The following is a 21,882-nucleotide window of genomic DNA, read 5'->3' as shown; positions in this document are numbered from 1 at the left end:
TTCCCTTTTCTCCACACCCTCTCCAGCATTTATTGTTTCTAGATTTTTTGATGATGGCCATTCTGACCAGTGTGAGATGATATCTCATTGTAGTTTTGATTTGCATTTCTCTAATGATTAATGATGTTGAGCATTCTTTCATGTGTTTGTTGGCAATCTGCATGTCTTCTTTGGAGAAATGTCTATTTAGGTCTCTGGCCCATTTTTGGATTGGGTTGTTTGTTTTTTTGATATTGAGCTGCATGAGCTGCTTGTAAATTTTGGAGACTAAACCTTTGTCATTTGCTTCATCATATATTCTTGATAAAAGAATAAAGAGGAAGCATTTGAAGATCTAGGGAGAATGAGATTAAAGGAACAAATCTCATTTATTTAAAGGATATGGAGAGAGGATTGCACAGTGGAGCTAAGAATTTGATATGAATCAACCAGAAAGAGAGCAGTTTAGATGAAGTACCAAAAAAAAAAAAAAAAAAAAAAAAAAAAAAAAAAAAAAAAAGCAGTGTTAAGCTAGATGATAAATCCAAAGACAGGTGGTGTTCTAGAGACTATGTATCTCCCTGAGTTCCAGAAACTGGAAGTCCTGAAGCAAAAGAGCGAGATGTTTAGAATAATAGATGGTCAAGAGATTTGTTCAGAGTTGCAAATATTGAAATTAACTTCTCAGTAATGACAAATCTCATGGTATTGATAAGGGGGTAAGTAGCTAAAGCAGAGTGGAAATGAAAATAGCAGAAAATCAAGTAGTTCTGGGACTAGCATACTGGATGGTTATTATTTTAGATGTAATTTTCAATGAAATGCCAGAACTTTGAATGAAGGTGAAATTTTAGTCAGATTCTAGAGCCATCAAAGAAAATAGAGAAAGGTTATGTAGGTAAGGACAAAACAAGAGAAATGAAAGGTAGTAAACTAGAATAACATGAATCTTACAGAAGGTGAAGTTTTATGTGAAAGAAAATTTAATGACTTAAATTTTACAAGTTTACTAGATGAATGATATACTGTGGATTATGACAAAATATAGGAATTTTACTTGATGAACATACAGTCAACCTCAAATTATACTATAGATATGTGTGTCTAAAATATTCTTTTTAGATTAAATCATTTTACTTTTGACTCTCCTACGTTATTTAGGTACAGCTCAGAAACGACCAAGATAGGCTTTTAGACTCAAGTGATACTGTAATAGGGAATTAAGATATTCTCTTGTTAAGAACATATAGATATAACAAGTAGTAATGTGTTAATCATAATATATTTGTATTATATATACATTATTTTGGGTTTCTGAAAATCTTTTCTCTATACTAAATAAGTTAGCCAGGAAAGATTGCTTAATTCATACAAATGCATTTGATAATTTTCTGAAAAGACTTTAGAACATCTTTATACTTTCCCAGCTCTATGGTGGAAAAGGTAAATATTTTAACAATATGTTCAATTGATGATATGCCTTGCCCTAACATCTAATCATACACACACACACACACACACACACACACCCCTAAGTTCTGTATATTAAAATGCACAGAATACTTATATAATACTGCATAATGCTACCCTATAATCATTTAGATAATACTATGAATAAAAGCTGTTTCATTGTGGCTTTATTTGACAATTTACTCTAACTCATTTCAAGAGAGAACTAGTACTCATTAAAATATATGGTGAGGGCTTCCTTGGTGGCGCAGTGTTTGAGAATCCGCCTGCCAACGCAGGGGACATTGGTTCGAGCCCTGGTCCTGGAAGATCCCACATGCTGCAGAGCAACTGAGCCCATTCACCACAACTGCTGAGCCAGTGCTCTGGAGCCCGCAAGCTACAACTGATGAGCCTGCTTGCTGCAGCTACTGAAGCCCGTGCTCCTAGAACCTGTGCTCCGCAACAGGAGAAGCCACCGCAATGAGAGGCCCCTGCACCGCGGCAAAGAGTGGCCCCTGTTTGCCACAACTAGAGAAAGCCTGTGCGCAGCAATGAAGACCCAATGCAGCCAAAAATAAATAAAATAAATAAATTTATTTAAAAAATAAAATAAACTATATGGTGAAAAGATAAGAGTGCTATTCAGGGTGATATTTGGTAACTATTAAAAATTAAATATTACTGATTTATATAAATATTGGGATGATAATTTTGTAAAACATTATGCCCCTGAAAATGTTTAGAATTCAAATTTGTAGAACCCTAAAAATAATGAAAGGAATGTCAAGAAGTTATCTTCTGAGAATTATGAATGAAAGAACAGAGAAATCATGATACAAAATAAATGACCATGGGAACATTTTTAAAGTAGAATTAATTCTCTAAGATTTAAATATCTAAGATTTAGATATTTTAAAAAGAAAATATATAAAATATCTATATGAGAGAAAATAGCGATATAAATTTATTAATAATATGTGAGTAGAAGCTAAAATTTTAAAAATGACAAAGACAGTTGAAATGGTGAGAATCCTATATCCATTCCTTATACCAGGATATATTCCAGATACCAAAAATATTTTATGTAAAAAACAAAACCATAACTTACAAGTGTGAAAATAAAACATCAATAACATTTTTAAAGTTTGGAGGATGAAAAAATAATTCTAAGCTACACAAAACAGAAAATATGAAATATGTAATTGGCAAATTTAGATTTATAAGATTTATTTTTTTCCAGAAGAAAATAAAAAACAGTGACTGTGGCCTGTACACCAATTCATAAAGACATATATTATTAAGACAATAAAAACATCTAAATAAACAAAAATGTAGGTAAAGACCTTGAATGGGCAATATCCAGAAAAAATACATATAAATCACAATAACGCAAAAAAAAAAAAAAAAAAAAAAAAAAAAAAAAAAATCACAAGCAAGAGTATGAAAAACTTCTCTAGTGATCCAATACATGGAATCTAATACTAAATGAAATTGTTTTTCCAATCCTTAATTACTAAAAATTGATATCTGTGAATATCCAGGTAATTGAGAAAAGGGAAAGAAGACATTCTGAAGTATTGTTTTGAGTCTGTAAATTAGGAGGGTAAATTTTGCAATACAAAATTAAGATTTCAAATGAGCTTATTATTCTTACAAGTATGACTAAAGTTCACAAACATAAATACATAATGAATAATGAATACATCAATGCATAGTACATGGTAAATGTTCCATAAATATTTTTCAACATTCAATAAATATTTCTGAATATACAAACATAATATTGCTTTACTATGGAAACAGTTAGGTATGTATCCAGAGAATGTGTGTTGCTCATCCAAGCAAAAGTATATCTCCAGTAATATTGACCATGTAGATTATAAACTATTTACACAAAAATTTATCTAGAAAATATGCTGACAGAAAAAGCTATTAGAGAACAATGTGTAAAATACATGAAATTATGTATATAGACAGAGATATCAGCATCATATTAGTGAAAATGTTAATAAAAGGTGGATAATGCTTTATTCTTTTAAATTTTCATATTTTTGGAAATTTATCTTGTATATTCATCATTTTATTATAGCAAAAAGTGAAGCTATTATTATCTTGCAAAAATAATCTTATTCATTGAATCTGTTGTTTTGCCAACAGAGGATATACAAATTAAGCAAAAAAATCATACATGAAAATGAGACATTGGCACACTACTATCTTTTGAGATGATAGAGAATATTGTCCTATAATTTAGCACATCTAAATTTAACAGTGAGTTTATTTATATTTTCAAGAGATTTATAACAGGATCTGAGTAACTATTTGAATATGACCTGTTTTGTGGAATGTGGAAAATGAAATTGTTTTTAACCAACTAGATAGATGAGAAAATGTATATGAATAAATAAACCACTTTATGACATTTTCTTACAATAATGAAACATTATTAATAAAACTTTTTAAAAGCTCATGTAGTTGTTTTTGGATTGTTTACATAGAATTCCACTGTGATGCATTCCCAGTCTTTTGGAACATTTCCTTAAGGAAGAAAATCTCAGGGAAGAGATAAGACTAATGCTGCTTCAAGCTATGTCTTAATAGGCTCCCTTGCTTTTTTACATTACTTATCATACATTATTTCCATAATGCTGCTAATGAATACAATTTAATCAGAAACAGTAGTTGCCAAAAACAAAAAAAAAGTTTAGAAAAAGAAGGAAAAGAAAAAGGATCTCTTTGAAATTTAAATATTCTCACATAGTCTCACATTCAAATATGAATTGGGAATCAATAATTTGCTGTCTATAGACTAACTCTTCTAATAGTTGGTGCATCTATAATATAGGTACTTGCTCAAGATCAAATATTGCTAACTCAACCATTTTCGTGCTTGGGGATTATAAAATAAAATATTTCATAATATCAGGCTCAGGAAATATTAGCATGTCATGAAAGATGAATCAAAATAACCCTGACACTGCAAGCAATACACAGGCTTAAATGCTGCATCATAATGAGAGACAGAACAATTTACACAAGATCACACCTCATGCGCTTTTCGAATTGTTATTAGTTATGAAAGTTTTATTACTTGAACCTTGACTGGCAGAATGTCCATCCCTTAACTGTTTGATCGCCTAAGATTCTGCACACAATTCTGTCACATATATTAACAGAATTCTCAACACTTATGTGAGTATCCAATGACATTAAGAATATAGCAGTGTAAATTTGACTAGTATTTTAAAGTAGCCACAGTGAGAAGAGGTCCATTTTCAATACCTGGGATATTAATATGTGCCAGTGGTTTTTACTGTGGTAGATTGAAACCCCAAAGAAATCACTGGCTAAAGTAAGAAATTCAAGAGATGTACATATGGCAAGGGCCTGTAAGTCAGTTAAGAAGACTTAGAGACAACAAAATTGCACTATTCTTTACATCATTAGTTGATTTTCAAAATAGAAAACATATCATAAAAATATGTTTTGAACAACATATTATTATACTTTGTGACTTACAGTACATATCACATAGCATAATAAGATAGATCTGAAATATAGTTTCTTCTCAAGATATTGTTTCAGTATGTTTGCAGCTCTTAATATGTTGATGGATTATACATTATTTAGTTCTTTTATTTTTTATCTCGATATGTCAATCTTAAGAGCAAACAAATTATATTTTTCCTGAAATTTCAAGATTAGGGAAGCCGTCTTCATCTAGCATCACTTTTTTAAAAAGATTTGACATGTCTCTTTATTAACTTGTAAGTTGTTGAACTATTTTGAAATTTGCTTAAGAAAAAGAAAGGTGGAAATATCCTGTCAACTACTTTTGAGGATCAAGAGAGGATTTGTGGATAAACAATAATATTGATTAACATTAATGTAAGGTAAAATTTTTGAAATTTCTAACTAATACATTCAGTATTAATCAATATTAGAAGGTTATTCAATTTGTGTGTGTGTGTGTGTGCGTGCGCACGTGCATGTTTCTGCATGCTAGAAAGTCCTGATGGCTAGACTATGAATATTCACCTTTTTAGTAGTATAGCATAGTTCCTGATTATTTAACTTGCTTAATAAGTATCTGATGAATTAAATTGAATTAAATAATTATCTTTTGTTACTCAAGTAGCAAAAAAAAGTGTTTTTTAAGGATAAAATTAAAAACACAAACAATTTAAACTATTATGTTGTGAGGTAATCATGTGGAAACAGAAAACATCTGTGAAATAAAATTTTGTAAATTACCATATACACTGGCTTCAAAATTATAATGATTCTTTCTCTAAAACTGAAGAAAAAGAAAAGTATGTGGCATAAAATTGTAAATAATACAATAGCATACAATATGCTGAAGAAGAGATATTTTGAAAATTCTGTCAAATTTTAAAATGAGTGAAATATGATTCATGAAATTTCACTCTCTTTTCCTGAAATATTGTTTTTCTGAAGGTCATCAAGAATACAGCTAACTGATGGATATCTTTTGTTATTTTCAGTTTACGGGGGCCCATATAACCCAGTTTCTCTTTGTCCAGTGATACATTTGTTAGCATTTCTTCAAAGACCAGAACATCAGCATTGACAGGTATTATTAACTTATCTCAGTCTTGAAATCTACATGTAATATGAAAAAACTGGTGATATTGCTGCCCACTTGTAAAAGGGTCCTATTAGTGATTAAATTTCTGGAAGGCAAATAGCCACTTAATTACCATAGCTTTCGCAAAATGTAACCTTGACTGTTACCAAAGAACAAATAAACTGCAAAATTACTGCATTTCTTCATCTAAATTATTGACAAGGCTCATAATTCCTTTTGCTGAGGAAACTACTAGAGAAAGAATATTAGCTGTTTCTTGAATTAGCAGTAGAGGGCTTTTTTAAGAAAAGCATTCTGGCACTTCTTTCTTTGGTGGCATTTATCATTTTTCTAGCTTCTTTTGTTGAGAGATCAGGGAATTCTACAGCCTTGTCCTGGAGGCTCCTTTCAGATTGCCTGGAGAATGCTCATTATTTTATCCTATATGTGATAAATCCTTCTACTGTGTTATCTTTGTTTGGAGTTACTCTCCTTGAGCCTTTCAAAGTTTAGCATTATTTATATCCCCCTGACCTTTTGGCAAAGATGTATATGCATTTATACTATCACAATCAATTATATATCCCTTCATGTGGCTGAATCTACAACTGGACTGCTAATTCCATTGTTCCTTCTCTTGCTTGTTTTCCCAGAGCTCTTTTTGACAGCTGCAGAGACAAGTGGTCCAATAGATTACAAATATCATTGAAACTTCTTATGATGTTGTCAACAAATAGATACCATGCAAGTCATGGGCAAATGATTTTTCTTTCAGAAATGAATTTTATGACTTACAGTCAGTGTACAAATTACACGTCAGCTGATTGTAGTTCTTTTTTTTTTACCTCAGTTTATATACTACTAATTCTTAGATTAGTTTCACAGTAGAAAATTCCTTTAGCAATTTTAAGCCATATTTGCATTCTTTCCTTTTATTCATATTAATAGGAATTTTTAATTTAATAGTTGGTCTTATGGTGCCATATGACATTAGACAGGGATTTCAGTTATTGTAACAAATTGATAACTATGCTTAGACTGATAGCACTATTATTTATTACATAATTTCTAAAACTAACTTTCTACCTAGTTCCCTACTTGCCAATGAGGATTAACAATAGCCTTTCCCATGTAAAATAAATAGGTATTGTTTGGATTTCTGCCTGAAGAAATTAACAAATATATGTCTCAGTAAAGCAGAGGCAATGGAGGTTAGTGGTTAGGGTACAGGGTATAGAGTCATAGTCCCTGAGTTTAAATTCCAGCTCAGCCACTTAGCTATATGACCTTGGGCAAGTTACCTAATAAAGTTAGGGTACAGGGTATAGAGTCATAGTCCCTGAGTTTAAATTCCAGCTCAGCCACTTAGCTATATGACCTTGGGCAAGGTCCAAGTCTTTAAATCTTTTAAAGACTTTTATCTGTAAAATGAAAATTATAATACTATTAGATGATCATAGAGGTGTTGTGAATATTTTTTAAAATTTGCTACATGGGAATATCTTAGAGGATTCATGTCACAAAATGAGTATTTGATAAAAGCTAACTATATTTATTTTTATTATTATAAATGTTAATGCAGGGTAGCTAGAGCTTGGCATGCAAAGATACTATAAGGCATAGTATTTCATAGCAAGTGTTGAACTTTGATGTTGGCTAGAATTATAAACCACAAGACAAATGTCACAAGAAAAGAGCTTTCCTTTTCCTTCTTCATGCTTTCCTCCAATTTGCTTATACAAGTGTTTATCAATTTTGACAAATATGTTGCTAATCCATATAAACTCTGTGAATAGAAAAATTCCATAGATTGCTATTCTAATTTCATGCTGGTATTATTTCTGATAGTTTTCTTTATTTAATTTTTAAACATCTATTTTGGGTTCTGCACCCAACTGCAACAAGTGTTTGGTAAGGTAGAGTTCCCCCCTACACCAACAAACAATGCTCAGGACACCAACGTGGTATCCTACAATTTGATTCAATTCTAATGCTATCTACCTGGAGATGGCATCAGGTTCCACAGGTTAAATGTTCAATCCTACAAAACTGCCCTACCCCTCCCCCAGCACTTCAGATGCCAGTTGCAAGTCCAGGTTATAAGCTGTGCTTCTGACCAACTTCAGAGGCTTCAGAAGTTCTCATGACCCCCTCCTTGGGCTCAATTAATTTGCTAGTGCAGCTCACAGAACTCAGAGAAACATTGTACTTAACTATATAATGGGTTTCTTATAAAAGGATATAACTCAGAAACAGCCAGATGGAAGAGATGCAAAGGCAAGCTGTGGGGAAAAATCACAGAGTGTCCAGGCTCCCTCTCCAAATCTCCACCTGTTCACCAACCTCTCTGAACCCCATCCTTTGGGGTTTTTATGGAAGCTTCATTACATGGACATGATTGAGTAAATCACAGTCCATTGACAATTGATTCAATTTCCAGCCCCTCTGAAAGTTCCAACTCTCTTATAGCTTGACAATCAGCCCCCATTTTTTGGTGTGGTCCAAAATTCACCTAATTAACATGACAAAAAACACCTTTACTGCTGTTATCACTTAGGAAATTCCAAGGATTTTTTTGGAGATCTGTGCCAGAAAAAGGGGACGAAGACCAAATATATATATATATTTTTATTATAAATCACAATATCACAGCATCCTAATATTATTGATATGAAATATGAGCTAGAAACACTAAAAAGCATTTACTACTTAAAAATTTCTAAATAAAAAGTAATAAAACTTTGTTTCAAATAAGGATCCAAAATATTTATGGTGAATTATCTAGAAACAATTCATCAAGTGTTTGGTACATATGCTTACATGAGTCAGAATCTTATACAGTTAGTTTTGTCAATTATGTATAAGCTTTGATATCAACTTTGAAAATATGTTTTGATATAACTTTGAAGTTATTTAGTAAATGTTATATGATTTGTTACTGCAAAAATATTGAATCTCATTCAATATTCTTGAAATATTCATTGGAATTTATATCTCAACCACTTTTAAAACTATGGTTTTAGTTATATAATGAGGGTATTTACCTCCACTAAACAATCATAAAAGTGGACATTCATAATAACTGCTTGGTGGCTACTTTCTTTTTAGATATTCTGCATGATATTGGAATGCTTTTTGGGGCAACTTATCTTGTGATTGCAAACCATTTGAACTACAAAATCTATAGCCGTTTTAAAAAATTAGAAGAAAAGTTGTTTTAAAAAAATTTATATGAAAACTACCTCTATAAACTTTTGTACAGCAATGGCATTTTTCCAAGTTCTGTTAGAGATTCCTTGGTTTTCAACAAGGACACAGTTCCGAAAGCATATATTCACTAGACCTTTGCTTTGAGAATTCTTTAAATTAGTTTTTTTAAAATAAAATAATAATTTTATCATTGCCAACTAGCACATTCATCCCTCTTCTATGGAGATATAGACTGTAGGAATTTAAATAATTTTGAATATGATAACGCATAACAAAATAACTTGTAACATTCAGGAAGAATTTGTTTACTGGAATTTATTTGTTATTCTGACAAACATTTTGATTGTTAATTAATTAAATCCACAAAATAGAGTACATCATTACAGATTTAAATTAATAAATACCATATTTCAAAAAGACATGTGCACCCCAATGTTCATTGCAGCACTATTTATAATAGCCAGGTCATGGAAGCAACCTAAATGCCTATCGACAGACAAATGGATAAAGAAGATGTGGTACATATATACAATGGAATATTACTCAGCCATAAAAAGGAACAAAATTGGGTCATTTGTAGAGACGTGGATGAATCTAGAGACTGTCATACAGAGTGAAGTAAGTCAGAAAGAGAAAAACAAATATCGTATATTAATGCATATATGTGGAACCTAGAAAAATGGTACAGATGAACTGGTTTGCAGGGCAGAAATTGAGACACAGATGTAGAGAACAAACGTATCGACACCAAGGGGGGAAAGCGGTGGTGGGGGTGGTGGGTGTGGTATGATGAACTGAGAGATTGGGATTGACATATATACACTAATATGTATAAAATAGATTATTAATAAAAACTTGCTGTATAAAAAAATAAATAAAATTCAAAAATTCCAAAAAAAGAAACAAAGCTAAAATATGTTACAACTTTAAAATAAAAGTAATCTTTGTAGTTACTTTCTTAATAAACATATAGTGAATTTGAAATAAATAAATAAATAAATAAATACACGGTTGTGGCTCTTTGTGAGTTCTATTATTTTCCAAAATTAGTAATGATTATTATTCTATTAAAGTTATATTGTATCCCAAGGGAGGAATAAATTACTTTTGGAATAAAGAATATATGGAATAGGTGTTGAATTGAGTAACATGAAATAGGATAATTCTACTCAACTAGCATATGTTATAATATACATACAGGAATTTTTTTTTAAGTCTCTTGAAATCTTAAAAAAGATTCACATAGTTTTAGGCAGAGTGTCACCTGGACTTGTATAATTCTTTATTTTTCATCTCAGTTTTTAAAGCAAGGCTTAATTCTTCTGTGAGACCTTTGTGAGAAGATGAGAATGACTAGAGTGTGGTGTATAGAGACATGAGTATGAAAATCACTGAAGCTCTCCAGGAGAGACTTCAAGATACAAACAAGAATGATAATTACAAGTGTTAATGAATAAATAGATGGAGATAAAGAAAGACTAGTGGAGGATTTGCAGCTGAGGGCTTTTTACCATTTTGGTACATGAAATAAGAAGAGGAGAAATAGGCAAAAGTGTATATTTGTGTGTGTATGCATATATATAATTTATAATTTTATAGGTATCTCTTTTTCATGAAAACCATTGCTCTTTCCCTTTTGCCTTAACAGCTAATATTATGGCTGTAGTTTCCTCCCCTTTCTACCTCTTCACCAGTCCAATTGTTATGGTGTCACCAAGGTAATCTAAAATATGACTCATAACAAAACAGAACTGAAAAATTATGAGCCTTGGAAGAGCGTAAGATAGTCATTTTATAGGACAAGAAAAATCACAGTAAAGAAAGTTCTAAAATAGAGCTAAGAAAAATGTTACACTGACACAAGTCAGAGAAATAGGAGGAAGACAAGAAATCAAGTTCAGTCAGAACACCTAAGAGAAGAAAGGATAGAGATAAATGACATGTAGGGAGAATTTTCCCCTCAGGAAACCTAGTCTTCTGATAAGAGTTTTATATATATATATATATATATTTTTTTTTTCTTTACAAGATTAACAATTCCTATTATAACTCCAGGGCCTAAAAATAAACATCATCCAAACATCTTAATAAAAAATGATTTGGTGTCAAAAAGTAAAGAAGTAACTGTAAAAACCTTACTGTTACAAAACTGTAGTTATAAAACAACTGTAGATATAAAACTACATATATAATTTTTTTTATTAAAATAATTTATGAATTTGAATAAAGTATTCAATATTGGTCAATCTTAAAATATGCTAAAAACATGAAATATTAAGGCAATCAGCACATAATTTTTTTACCATTATATATACAGTCACATTGTTAGATTTAGCAATATTTTTTTATTTCCTTTCACCATTTGGCAAATGTATTAAGCATAATGTCCAATTTAATTCACTTCTAGATATTTCTCTGTAATGTGATACAGAAAAAAATGTTTTTGTGTTTCTGTACTTTGTAAAACCTGAAGACCAATACGTTTTTGAAATACACTATAATAAATACAAGATCTTCTGAATATTATTTTTCTTTAAGTGATGGGTATACTTTTAAAGTAAAGGTAATTTTGAAAAAGTAGAAAAAGTTACAATTTATTTAAAGCTGATAAAGTTTAGAATTGTGCTTCAAAAAGTGAATAAAATAATAGGGGTCAAGAAATCCTTAAATCTTGATACAGGTATTAAAACTAACCATATTATCGTCATATTTTCAACTGTCCAGTTCTGAAACTGGATGTTACTAGGATTTTTCACAAGCTACTACACCTCACTTTCTTAATTACTAGAAAAGGCTCTAGACCACATAAATGTAGAACTGGCTCTAAAATTTTAAGTCACCGTATAATTATGTCTATATGTAGATACAAACTAACATAAAAATAGTCATAATATCACACATCAAGGTGACTGCACATTCTTTCTAAACATATATTAGCTTTTGATTAACTTCGTTGTTTCCAGACAGTGATAGAAATAATATATTCTTACATTGTCATTATTAACTTAAATGAAATAATTTTGTTGTATCTTTCTGCTTTATGGTAAAAAAGTCTTTTTCAAATGTCTTCGCACTTATTATTACAATCTAAACTTTCTGAAACCACTTTATTAGATAAAATTACTAAGTCTTTCAAAGGATGGAGATTCAATTACTAGCTTAACAAAACAAATGCATTTAGAATGTAAATAAACTGGAAATACTTGTGGAAATAACCAGGGTAACATCTTTCACATATATTATGTACTAAGATACAAATTTTGAGTTTTCAATAATATAGAAAATATTGGTATAAATATACAGAGAATTTAATTACCAAGCTAAAAATTAGAGAATTAATCCACAAGAGATCTCTGCACTTCTCTTGTTTTATTCTTTTTTCTCTACTATAATGCATTTCTGGTTCTCTTCTGCATATCCAAATCCTACATGTCTTTATGGCAAAATATCAGAACTCACCTGCCTCAAGAATTTTAAACTGGCTAAGCATATTTCAAATAATTCTATTTCATCCTGTATCTGTTTTATGTTCCTATTAAAAATTCTAAATAGAGCTTTCCCCAAATATTTATAAATTTTATATACATTGACTACTTGGGTTTTATTTTTATATTCTTTATATATATATATATATATATATAATCTTCTTGAGCAATTTTTTGAAGGCTAATAAGATGTCTTCTATCTTCATTTGATTATTCATTATGCCTAGCATAATGTCATATACACAAAAAGTATTCAGTAAATAGTCTACATTTTTCCTGAAAGAAAATAATGAAAATAGTAAAACAGTTCTACCATTTTACTCTCAAGTATTGTTAAACAATTTGATGTATTAAATTGTGAGCTTTAACTATTTTCAGAAAAGAAATGTTGTTCAACTAAATCCAAAAGTATTGAAAATGCTCCTTAGCAAAATCCACAGAATGTACAACACCAAAAATGAATCCTAACGTAAACTGTGGACTTTGGGTAATAATGATATGTCAATGTAGGTTTGAGGGGTGTAAAAATGTACGACTCTGTATGTTTGTGGTGGAGAATGCTGTACCCCTGTGGGGCAGGTGTATATGGGAACTCTGTATTTTATGCATAATTTTTCTGTGAATCTAAAACCGCTCTAAAAATTGTTTCTTAAAAATTGTTACCTAATAATTACAGACATTATCACTATGTTAACAATTATAGCTAAACTAATTGAAAAGTTGTAAAAATAAAAATTAAAGAAATCTCATATAAATATTTCCCGATAAATAGTAATAGGAGACCTCTTAATGAGCTCTCTTAAATTTAGCTATTAATAAAATTAAATAACAATTTAAATGCATTGTTTAAAGAATTCCTATGTGGAAGATATTTGACCAGTATAAATACTGAAGTAAAAATTTTGCTCTATATTTGCTTAAATGTAAAGAAATATCTTGTATTGATTAATGCCTTTCACATATAGGAAGTTTCTTGTTAGTATGAGAAAAGTTCAAATAAAAACTGAAAGAGTGTTGAAGATTAAAATGTGAATTAGAAAGTTAGATATGAAAATGTTCACAATGAAGAAGTATTTAGCATAGTATTATTTCTGAGTTCCATGTAAAAATATGATTTCCACACACTCTTTCCATCGTAATATTGAACTTATTCTTACAGGTAAATCTTAACCAATTTGAGAAAAAAGACTGTAATATAAATTCAAAATTGTATATAAAACTTACATGCTTTGTGAAATTTTTGTTTCACGTCATGAATAGTAGATTTTTGTGTCATCTGAAAAATAAAATAGAATTATAAGGAAAAAGTGTTCATTTGTTTGCTACATATTTGTTTAAGAAGAAAACATAATTTAATATATTCAAAATATAAAATAAGTGCAAAATAGCCAGCTTGTTTTGTTTAGCTCTTTAGGCACTACTGCTTTGACAACCTTGAAAATTTTCATCAATATAGCTTTTTCCAAAGTTTTATATTTGTATAGAATAATAATAGTGTAATTATGTGAGTTCATCCAAATTTTTATCTCAAAATATATTTTTGAATTTTCTCTGCCCATAATATTAAATTTCTGGTTTCCAAATTGATGAGACTATTAATTAAAAGTATGAGTAAATGCAAAAAGAGAAAAAATATATAGTAAAAGAGTTTATCAGAGGAGGCCAGGGATATAAAATTGATTTACATGGACAAAAGAGGGAAATGTTTACTTCAAAATATTATAAGAAAAAAATATGTATCCTATCTAAGCCCTGTAGTTAGTTATGTTTTTAAAACTTCCATCCAAAAATATAATAGGTCCATCAAAAATCTGTTAGATACATTTTTTTGGAATCTTTAAGTATATTATTGTTATTTGATCCTAATCTACTAAAATTACCTCTTTCTCATGTTAGAAAAGTGAATAAGGGAAAAATGTTTCTTCATCTAAATAGGAAAATTCATGAGAATAAGAGTTTTATCCAAACACCTCAAGCCATCACAGTACTTTTTGACTTTCTGATTTTGTTCATATCAAACTTGCAAACTGAAATTCCCCTCTGCCTCTGATTTTTCACTGGCTTATGAAAAACCCAACAATCCTTCAAAGTCTACATCAAAGACATTTTCATGATCATGCAAGTCAAATTTATTTCCTTTCTCTAAACATGTATAGAATATTGCATACATTATTTTATTTTTTGCTACACTAAAAATCTTCTTATGGCTATTTTGGAGGACAAAATTAAAAAAAAGTGCATAAAGGGATGCCACATAATAATACTCCAGGAAGTTCTTATTAACATTATTATATTATATTTAATATTGTATTATATTTCAAAAGCATGATGATGAATACATTTCTTTTACTATATTCCACTCCCTCCCATAACCAAGTGTGTGATATACCATTCAGAATTTTTTTTTTTATTTTTTCTATGTATATAGTTTACTAACAAGAAAGTTCTAAGATTTGGGCACTGAAAAATGATATTAATTTCCATTTATGTTATGCTTTAAATAACAAAAGAACCCTAAATGATTCTGTTACTATGAAATTTTAAATTGTTCGTAACACTCCTTTTCTGGAAGATGTTAGGAAATATTTGAAAAAGTTTTTAGAGAGGGTAATATATATTTATTTGCTTGAACATGTCATATTTCATTTTAATTTTGATTATTGCATTTGATATTTGAATTATATTTTTAAAAAGGGATGATTTGTTTTAACAATGTTCATTCCTTTATCTCACTGTTACTTAATCACGAAGCACTATTATATGTTGTGTCCTCTGACAGGGATGCCTAAAATCCACGTGCTATCTCTAGAGTAACAAATACCAGTCCATCAGTCTTTTTAAGAGCCATTTAATTTTAAAAAAATAATAATTTTCATGATTAACAACTCCCCTGTTAGGATTTGCTATATGCTCAGCTTCCGCTTTATGAGGGCACATAATCTTGTGCTTATGCGCTGGCGGTTCCAACAATCTATCAGGTTCTTGAAATCAATGATTTGGTGTATTGCAGTTTGTGTTTCAACATGTAGCACACCATATAGCATATAAGGAAGTGTTAAGTCACTTTTGTTGAAGTCAAAAATAAAGCTGTGAATGCAAAGTCACATGAAAACAGAAGTTCCTTGATCTGACATGAAATGTTTCACAAGTAGATTACTATGGAAAAGCTGTATGCTTTTTCCCCAAACCAGCATACATTAAATGACAATCTTCTAATTTACATATGCATATTTTTTTCTGAATTTACAAACTTTCAAGACTAAGTTCTCCTGAAAATACCTACATGTGGGAAGTGGGCTGTTATTAAAAGCTTTCTCACAAAGTTTTAAATTTATTTTTTATTTTTTAAAATTACATTGGACTTTCACTTGTTAAAATGTTGATTTTGCATAAATCTTTGAGAACTGACCTTTCTGGAGCAATTTTAGACAAATACAGCAGAAAATAATATAATTAACCATTAAATGATTCAGACAGTGTTGCTCAATTAGCCACAAGATTATGCTTGATCAACTCTTTCAGTACTTTAGCTGTACTCAGAACACAAAGAAAGGAAAAGATGATAATTAACAGAGCATATAGGACTTTCTGATTACTAAATTGATGACTCTGTAGCTTCATCAGGAAGTTTATTCGTAATAACTTCTACTTTTTAGCCAGTTTTACCTCTTAAAAAGGACAAACTATCATTACAATAATGTATTCACTTCTATAAATCACCATTAATTGTGCAGATGGAAGAAATACATATTCTGTCATCTGAAATCCTGAAATTCTGTTCATTAATGTTTCCTTCTAATTAGAGGAAATTAATCTTAAAATGTTAAGTACACAAGGTAAATGATGTTTGAAACAGAAATTTACCTCTGAATTTCAACTGATCATAGTTGAATTTTGGGTCATCATTACTTTATTCAACACTTAAGTTGATGGACTTAGAAAAAGCTTTTCACATTCAAGTGAAATTTAGGATTTGCTTGAATTTGCCCCCTGTGAAGATACTGCATTATTTCACAAAAAACTTTTTTTTTGCACTATTACTAATTTTTAAAACTATATTTTAGCCACTTTCTCAGGAACTCCTTAAAATGAACAGATTTCTCCAGAATACTGTTTATCCTGCTTAGAGAAATGAACATTATTATGGTAAGGAAAAATAACAACTTGAAATCTGTTTGACAGAGTAATTGCAAAGTGCAAACCAAAAATTGTTAATGAACTTTGTAAAAAAATGTGTTTACTAAAGACACAGAGAAAATATATAGTATACATGAAACAAAAAGACACATAGAATATATAGTTGTATATACATTACTCAGAATGGACAGGAAGTTTTCTGAGTAAAAATATATTATTTTACTAGTGAATAACCTTCAGATTGTAACCAAGACAAATAAGCAATCTATATGAAAACATTCTTATAAATTCAGAACGTTTGGTATTTTGTAGAATATCAAGAATTTTTGCTGTGAAATAAATTGACATGATACTATAGATATGCAGAAATATCAGTTTTAATAAGATTTAAATGTTTTAAATTTAACTGGATTTCATTTCCTATTTAAGAAATTCGATAATTGTTTTTTAGCCTATCAATTTTATTTCTTTACATACTACACTGGATTATTTAAAATGAGTTTTTGTTATGTCAAAATAATATATGTACGTATATATACATATTTTTCAATTTTTAGTATCATAACAAATGATTCTTTATATGTTGCAATAACGCATTTGGTCAATTAATTTTTAATTCAAAAAGAAAATAAACATTAATAAATTCTTTAAAATTTTCACCATAGAAATTTTCAAAAATATATTCTTCTGAAATAATATGTTTTTTTTTAAAAAAGACCCTTTATTAGAAACAGAAATTTACCTCTGAATTTCAACTGATCATAGTTGAATTTTGGGTCATCATTACTTTATTCAACACTTAAGTTGATGGACTTAGAAAAAGCTTTTCACATTCAAGTGAAATTTAGGATTTGCTTGAATTTGCCCCCTGTGAAGATACTGCATTATTTCACAAAAAACTTTTTTTTTGCACTATTACTAATTTTTAAAACTATATTTTAGCCACTTTCTCAGGAACTCCTTAAAATGAACAGATTTCTCCAGAATACTGTTTATCCTGCTTAGAGAAATGAACATTATTATGGTAAGGAAAAATAACAACTTGAAATCTGTTTGACAGAGTAATTGCAAAGTGCAAACCAAAAATTGTTAATGAACTTTGTAAAAAAATGTGTTTACTAAAGACACAGAGAAAATATATAGTATACATGAAACAAAAAGACACATAGAATATATAGTTGTATATACATTACTCAGAATGGACAGGAAGTTTTCTGAGTAAAAATATATTATTTTACTAGTGAATAACCTTCAGATTGTAACCAAGACAAATAAGCAATCTATATGAAAACATTCTTATAAATTCAGAACGTTTGGTATTTTGTAGAATATCAAGAATTTTTGCTGTGAAATAAATTGACATGATACTATAGATATGCAGAAATATCAGTTTTAATAAGATTTAAATGTTTTAAATTTAACTGGATTTCATTTCCTATTTAAGAAATTCGATAATTGTTTTTTAGCCTATCAATTTTATTTCTTTACATACTACACTGGATTATTTAAAATGAGTTTTTGTTATGTCAAAATAATATATGTACGTATATATACATATTTTTCAATTTTTAGTATCATAACAAATGATTCTTTATATGTTGCAATAACGCATTTGGTCAATTAATTTTTAATTCAAAAAGAAAATAAACATTAATAAATTCTTTAAAATTTTCACCATAGAAATTTTCAAAAATATATTCTTCTGAAATAATATGTTTTTTTTTAAAAAAGACCCTTTATTATTATCCTCAAGTTTCATAACTGGAAAAAATCTATTTGCACATTGTTTTAATATAACATTACCCTGATGATATTGATTTTATTTATTTAATTAATTTTTAAAACATCTTTATTGGAGTATAGTTGCTTTACAATGTTGTGTTAGTTTCTTCTGTATAGCAAAGTGAATCAGCTATATGTATACATATATCCCCATATCCTTTCCCTCTTGCATCTCCTTCCCACCCTCCCTATCCCACCCCTCTAGGTTGTCACAAAGCACCGAGCTGATCTCCCTGTGCTATGCAGCTGCTTCCCACTAGCTTGAATAATAAGCTTTGAAATAAATATTTTACTCCCCAGTAAATTATGTGTAAATATAAATTTTATTTAGGAGTATAGCCTAGATATTATTTATTTTCTTATTACATATACATATTTATCATATAAATATTATAAATATGAGTAGAGGGAAAATATGGTGAAAAATATGACTGAATATCTGATTTTATATATATAATTTTTGTATAGTTATTATATTATTTCAACATTGCAGATATAAATAAAATCTCAGTACCACTCTAAAACTAATATTTAATTTTTATAATCATTCAATAAAATTAAATGTCCTTTAGTGATTAGAATATTTATTTATAGTATTTATTGCAAAGCCATTTCATTTCTATTCAATATGAAAATGGTAGTCTTTATATATTATGTATTGAATAAATGGTTGTTTATATACACTTGTTTTCTGTCTTATAATTTGAAATTCTAACATATGGAAAATATGAAAGAAAATTTAACATTGCAACTAGAGTTTGATACCCTATCAAAATAAAGAAAAACAAGAAATATGTTTTATTAAAGTAGAAAATAATTCTGGTTTTATAGAACACACAATTTTCCATGGTGAATAGTCTTTCTGGAATATTTTTTAGGATGTATGATTTATAAACTAGGTGAGAATATTTTAGGACTAGAGAGGATCATGAAGACCACAGAATTAAAAGCATATATTTAAGAATAAAATAAACCTGGTGAAATTAATGTGTATGGTTACTTCTTAGATGACTTTGATTATGCTTTCCTATTGCAGGTTTGTGAGGTCAAGAAAATAATCCTTGCATTCAGGAAAGTTTAGACTTAACATGATATTACTGAAATAAGGAAGCTGAAATCCTATTTAAATGAAGTGGTTTCTGTATAAATACTGAAGGGCTATTTCAAATAAAATAGTATTACCTATGGGCAAACTAATAAGGAATCATTAAGAAAACAATCTGTTAAAAACACTATGATCAGTTTTACTTTTTCTCTTCCAATTGTATTCCTTTTATTTCTTTTTCATCTCTGATTGCCATGACTAGGACTTCCAAAATTATGTTAAATTATAGTGGCAAGAGTGGACATCCTTGTCTTGCTTCTGATCTTAGAGGAAATGCTTTCAGTTTTTCACCATTGAGAATGATGTTTGCTGTGGGTTTGTTGTATATAGCCTTTATTATGTTGACGTAGTTTCCCTCTATGCCCACTTTCTGGAGAGTTTTTATCATAAATTGGTGTTGAATTTTGATTATGTTGAGGTAGGTTCCCTCTATGCCCACTTTCTGGAGAGTTTTTATCATAAATTGGTGTTGAATTTTGTCAAAAGCTTTTTCTGCATCTATTGAGATGATCATATGGTTTTTATTCTTCAATTTCTTAATATGGTGTATCACATTGATTGAGTTGTGTACACTGAAGAATCCTTGCATCCCTGGGATAAATCCCACTTGATCATGGTCATGGTGTATGATCCTTTTCATGGTTGTTGGATTCTGTATGCTAGTATTTTGTTGAGGATTTTTGCATCTATATTCATCAGTGATATTGGTCTATAATTTTTTTTTTTGTAGTACCTTTGTTTGGTTTTGGTATCAGGGTGATGGTGGCCTCATTGAATGAGTTTGGGAGAGTTCCTCCTTCTGCAATTTTTTGGAAGAGTTTGAGAGGAATGGGTGTTAGCCCTTCTCAAAGGGTTTGATAGAATTTGCCTGTGAAGTCATCTGGTCCTGGACTTTTGTTTGTTGGAAGATTTTTAATCACAGCTTCAATTTCATTACTTGTGATTGGTCTGTTCATATTTTCTATTTCTTCCTGGTTCAGTCTTGGAAGGTTATACCTTTCTAAGAATCTTGATGAGTCTGGCTAATGGTTTATCAATTTTGTTTATCTTCTCAAAGAACCAGCTTTTAGTTTTATTGATCTTTCCTACTGTTTTCTTTGTTTCTATTTCATTTATTTCAGCTGTGATCTTTATGATTTCTTTCCGTCTACTAACTTTGGGTTTTGTTTGTTCTTCTTTCTCTAGTTCCTTTAGGTGTAAGTTTAGATTGTTTATTTGAGATTTTTCTTGTTTTTGAGGTAGGCTTGTATAGCTATAAACTTCCCGGTTAGAACTGCTTTTGCTGCATCCCATAGGTTTTGGATCATCGTGTTTTCATTGTAATTTGTCTCTAAGTATTTTATGATTTCCTCTTTGATTTCTTCAGTGATCTCTTGGTTATTTAGTAATGTATTGTTCAGCCTCCACGTTTTTGTGTTTTTTATGTTTTTTCCCCTGTAATTGGTTTCTAATCTCATAACGTTGTGGTCAGAAAGGGTGCTTGATATGATTTCAATTTTCTTACATTTAGCAAGGTTTGATTTGTGACCCAGGATGTAAGGGATCCTGGAAAATGTTCCATGTGCACTTGAGAAGAAAGTGTAATCTGCTCTCTTTGGGTGGAATGTCCTATAAATATCAATTAAATCTATCTGGTCTATTTTGTCATTTAAAGCTTGTGATTCCTTATTAATTTTCTGTCTGGATGATTTGTCCATTGGTGTAAGTGACGTGTTAAAGTCCATCACTATTATTGTGTTACTGTTGATTTCCTCTTTTATAGCTGTTAATAGTTGTCTTATGTATTGAGGTGCTCCTATGATGGGTGCATATATATTTATAATTGTTATATCTTCTTCTTGGATAGATCCCTTGATCATTAGGTAGTGTCCTTTCTTGTTTCTGGATGACATGATACTATACATAGAGAATTCTAAAGATGTCACCAGAAACCTACTAGAGCTAATCAATGAATTTGGTAAAGTTGCTTGATACAAAATTAATGCACAGAAATCTCTTTCATTCCTATACACTAATGATGAAAAATCTGAAAGAGAAATTAAGGAAACACTCCCATTTACCATTGCAACAAAAAGAATAAAATACCAAGGAATAAATCTACCTAGGGAGACAAAAGACCTGTTTGCAGAAAACTATAAGACACT

The 21,882-nt window shown here is 29.7% G+C and overlaps 1 protein-coding gene across 1 annotated transcript in view; it reads right to left on the bottom strand.

Moving 5' to 3' along the window:
- TECRL (trans-2,3-enoyl-CoA reductase like) overlaps positions 1–21,882 on the bottom strand; it is a 111,017-nt gene that overhangs the window by 63,649 nt on the left and 25,486 nt on the right. The window contains exon 2 of the mRNA XM_024132020.2: positions 13,939–13,990. Coding sequence (XP_023987788.1) covers positions 13,939–13,990 — 52 coding nt within the window. The remainder of the gene's footprint in view (positions 1–13,938; positions 13,991–21,882) is intronic.

Source organism: Physeter macrocephalus, chromosome 7 (genome assembly GCF_002837175.3).
Source record: "Physeter macrocephalus isolate SW-GA chromosome 7, ASM283717v5, whole genome shotgun sequence".
Taxonomy (NCBI): domain Eukaryota; kingdom Metazoa; phylum Chordata; class Mammalia; order Artiodactyla; family Physeteridae; genus Physeter; species Physeter macrocephalus.
Note: the sequence above shows the minus strand (reverse complement) of the source record. Positions and strands in the feature narration are given on the sequence as shown.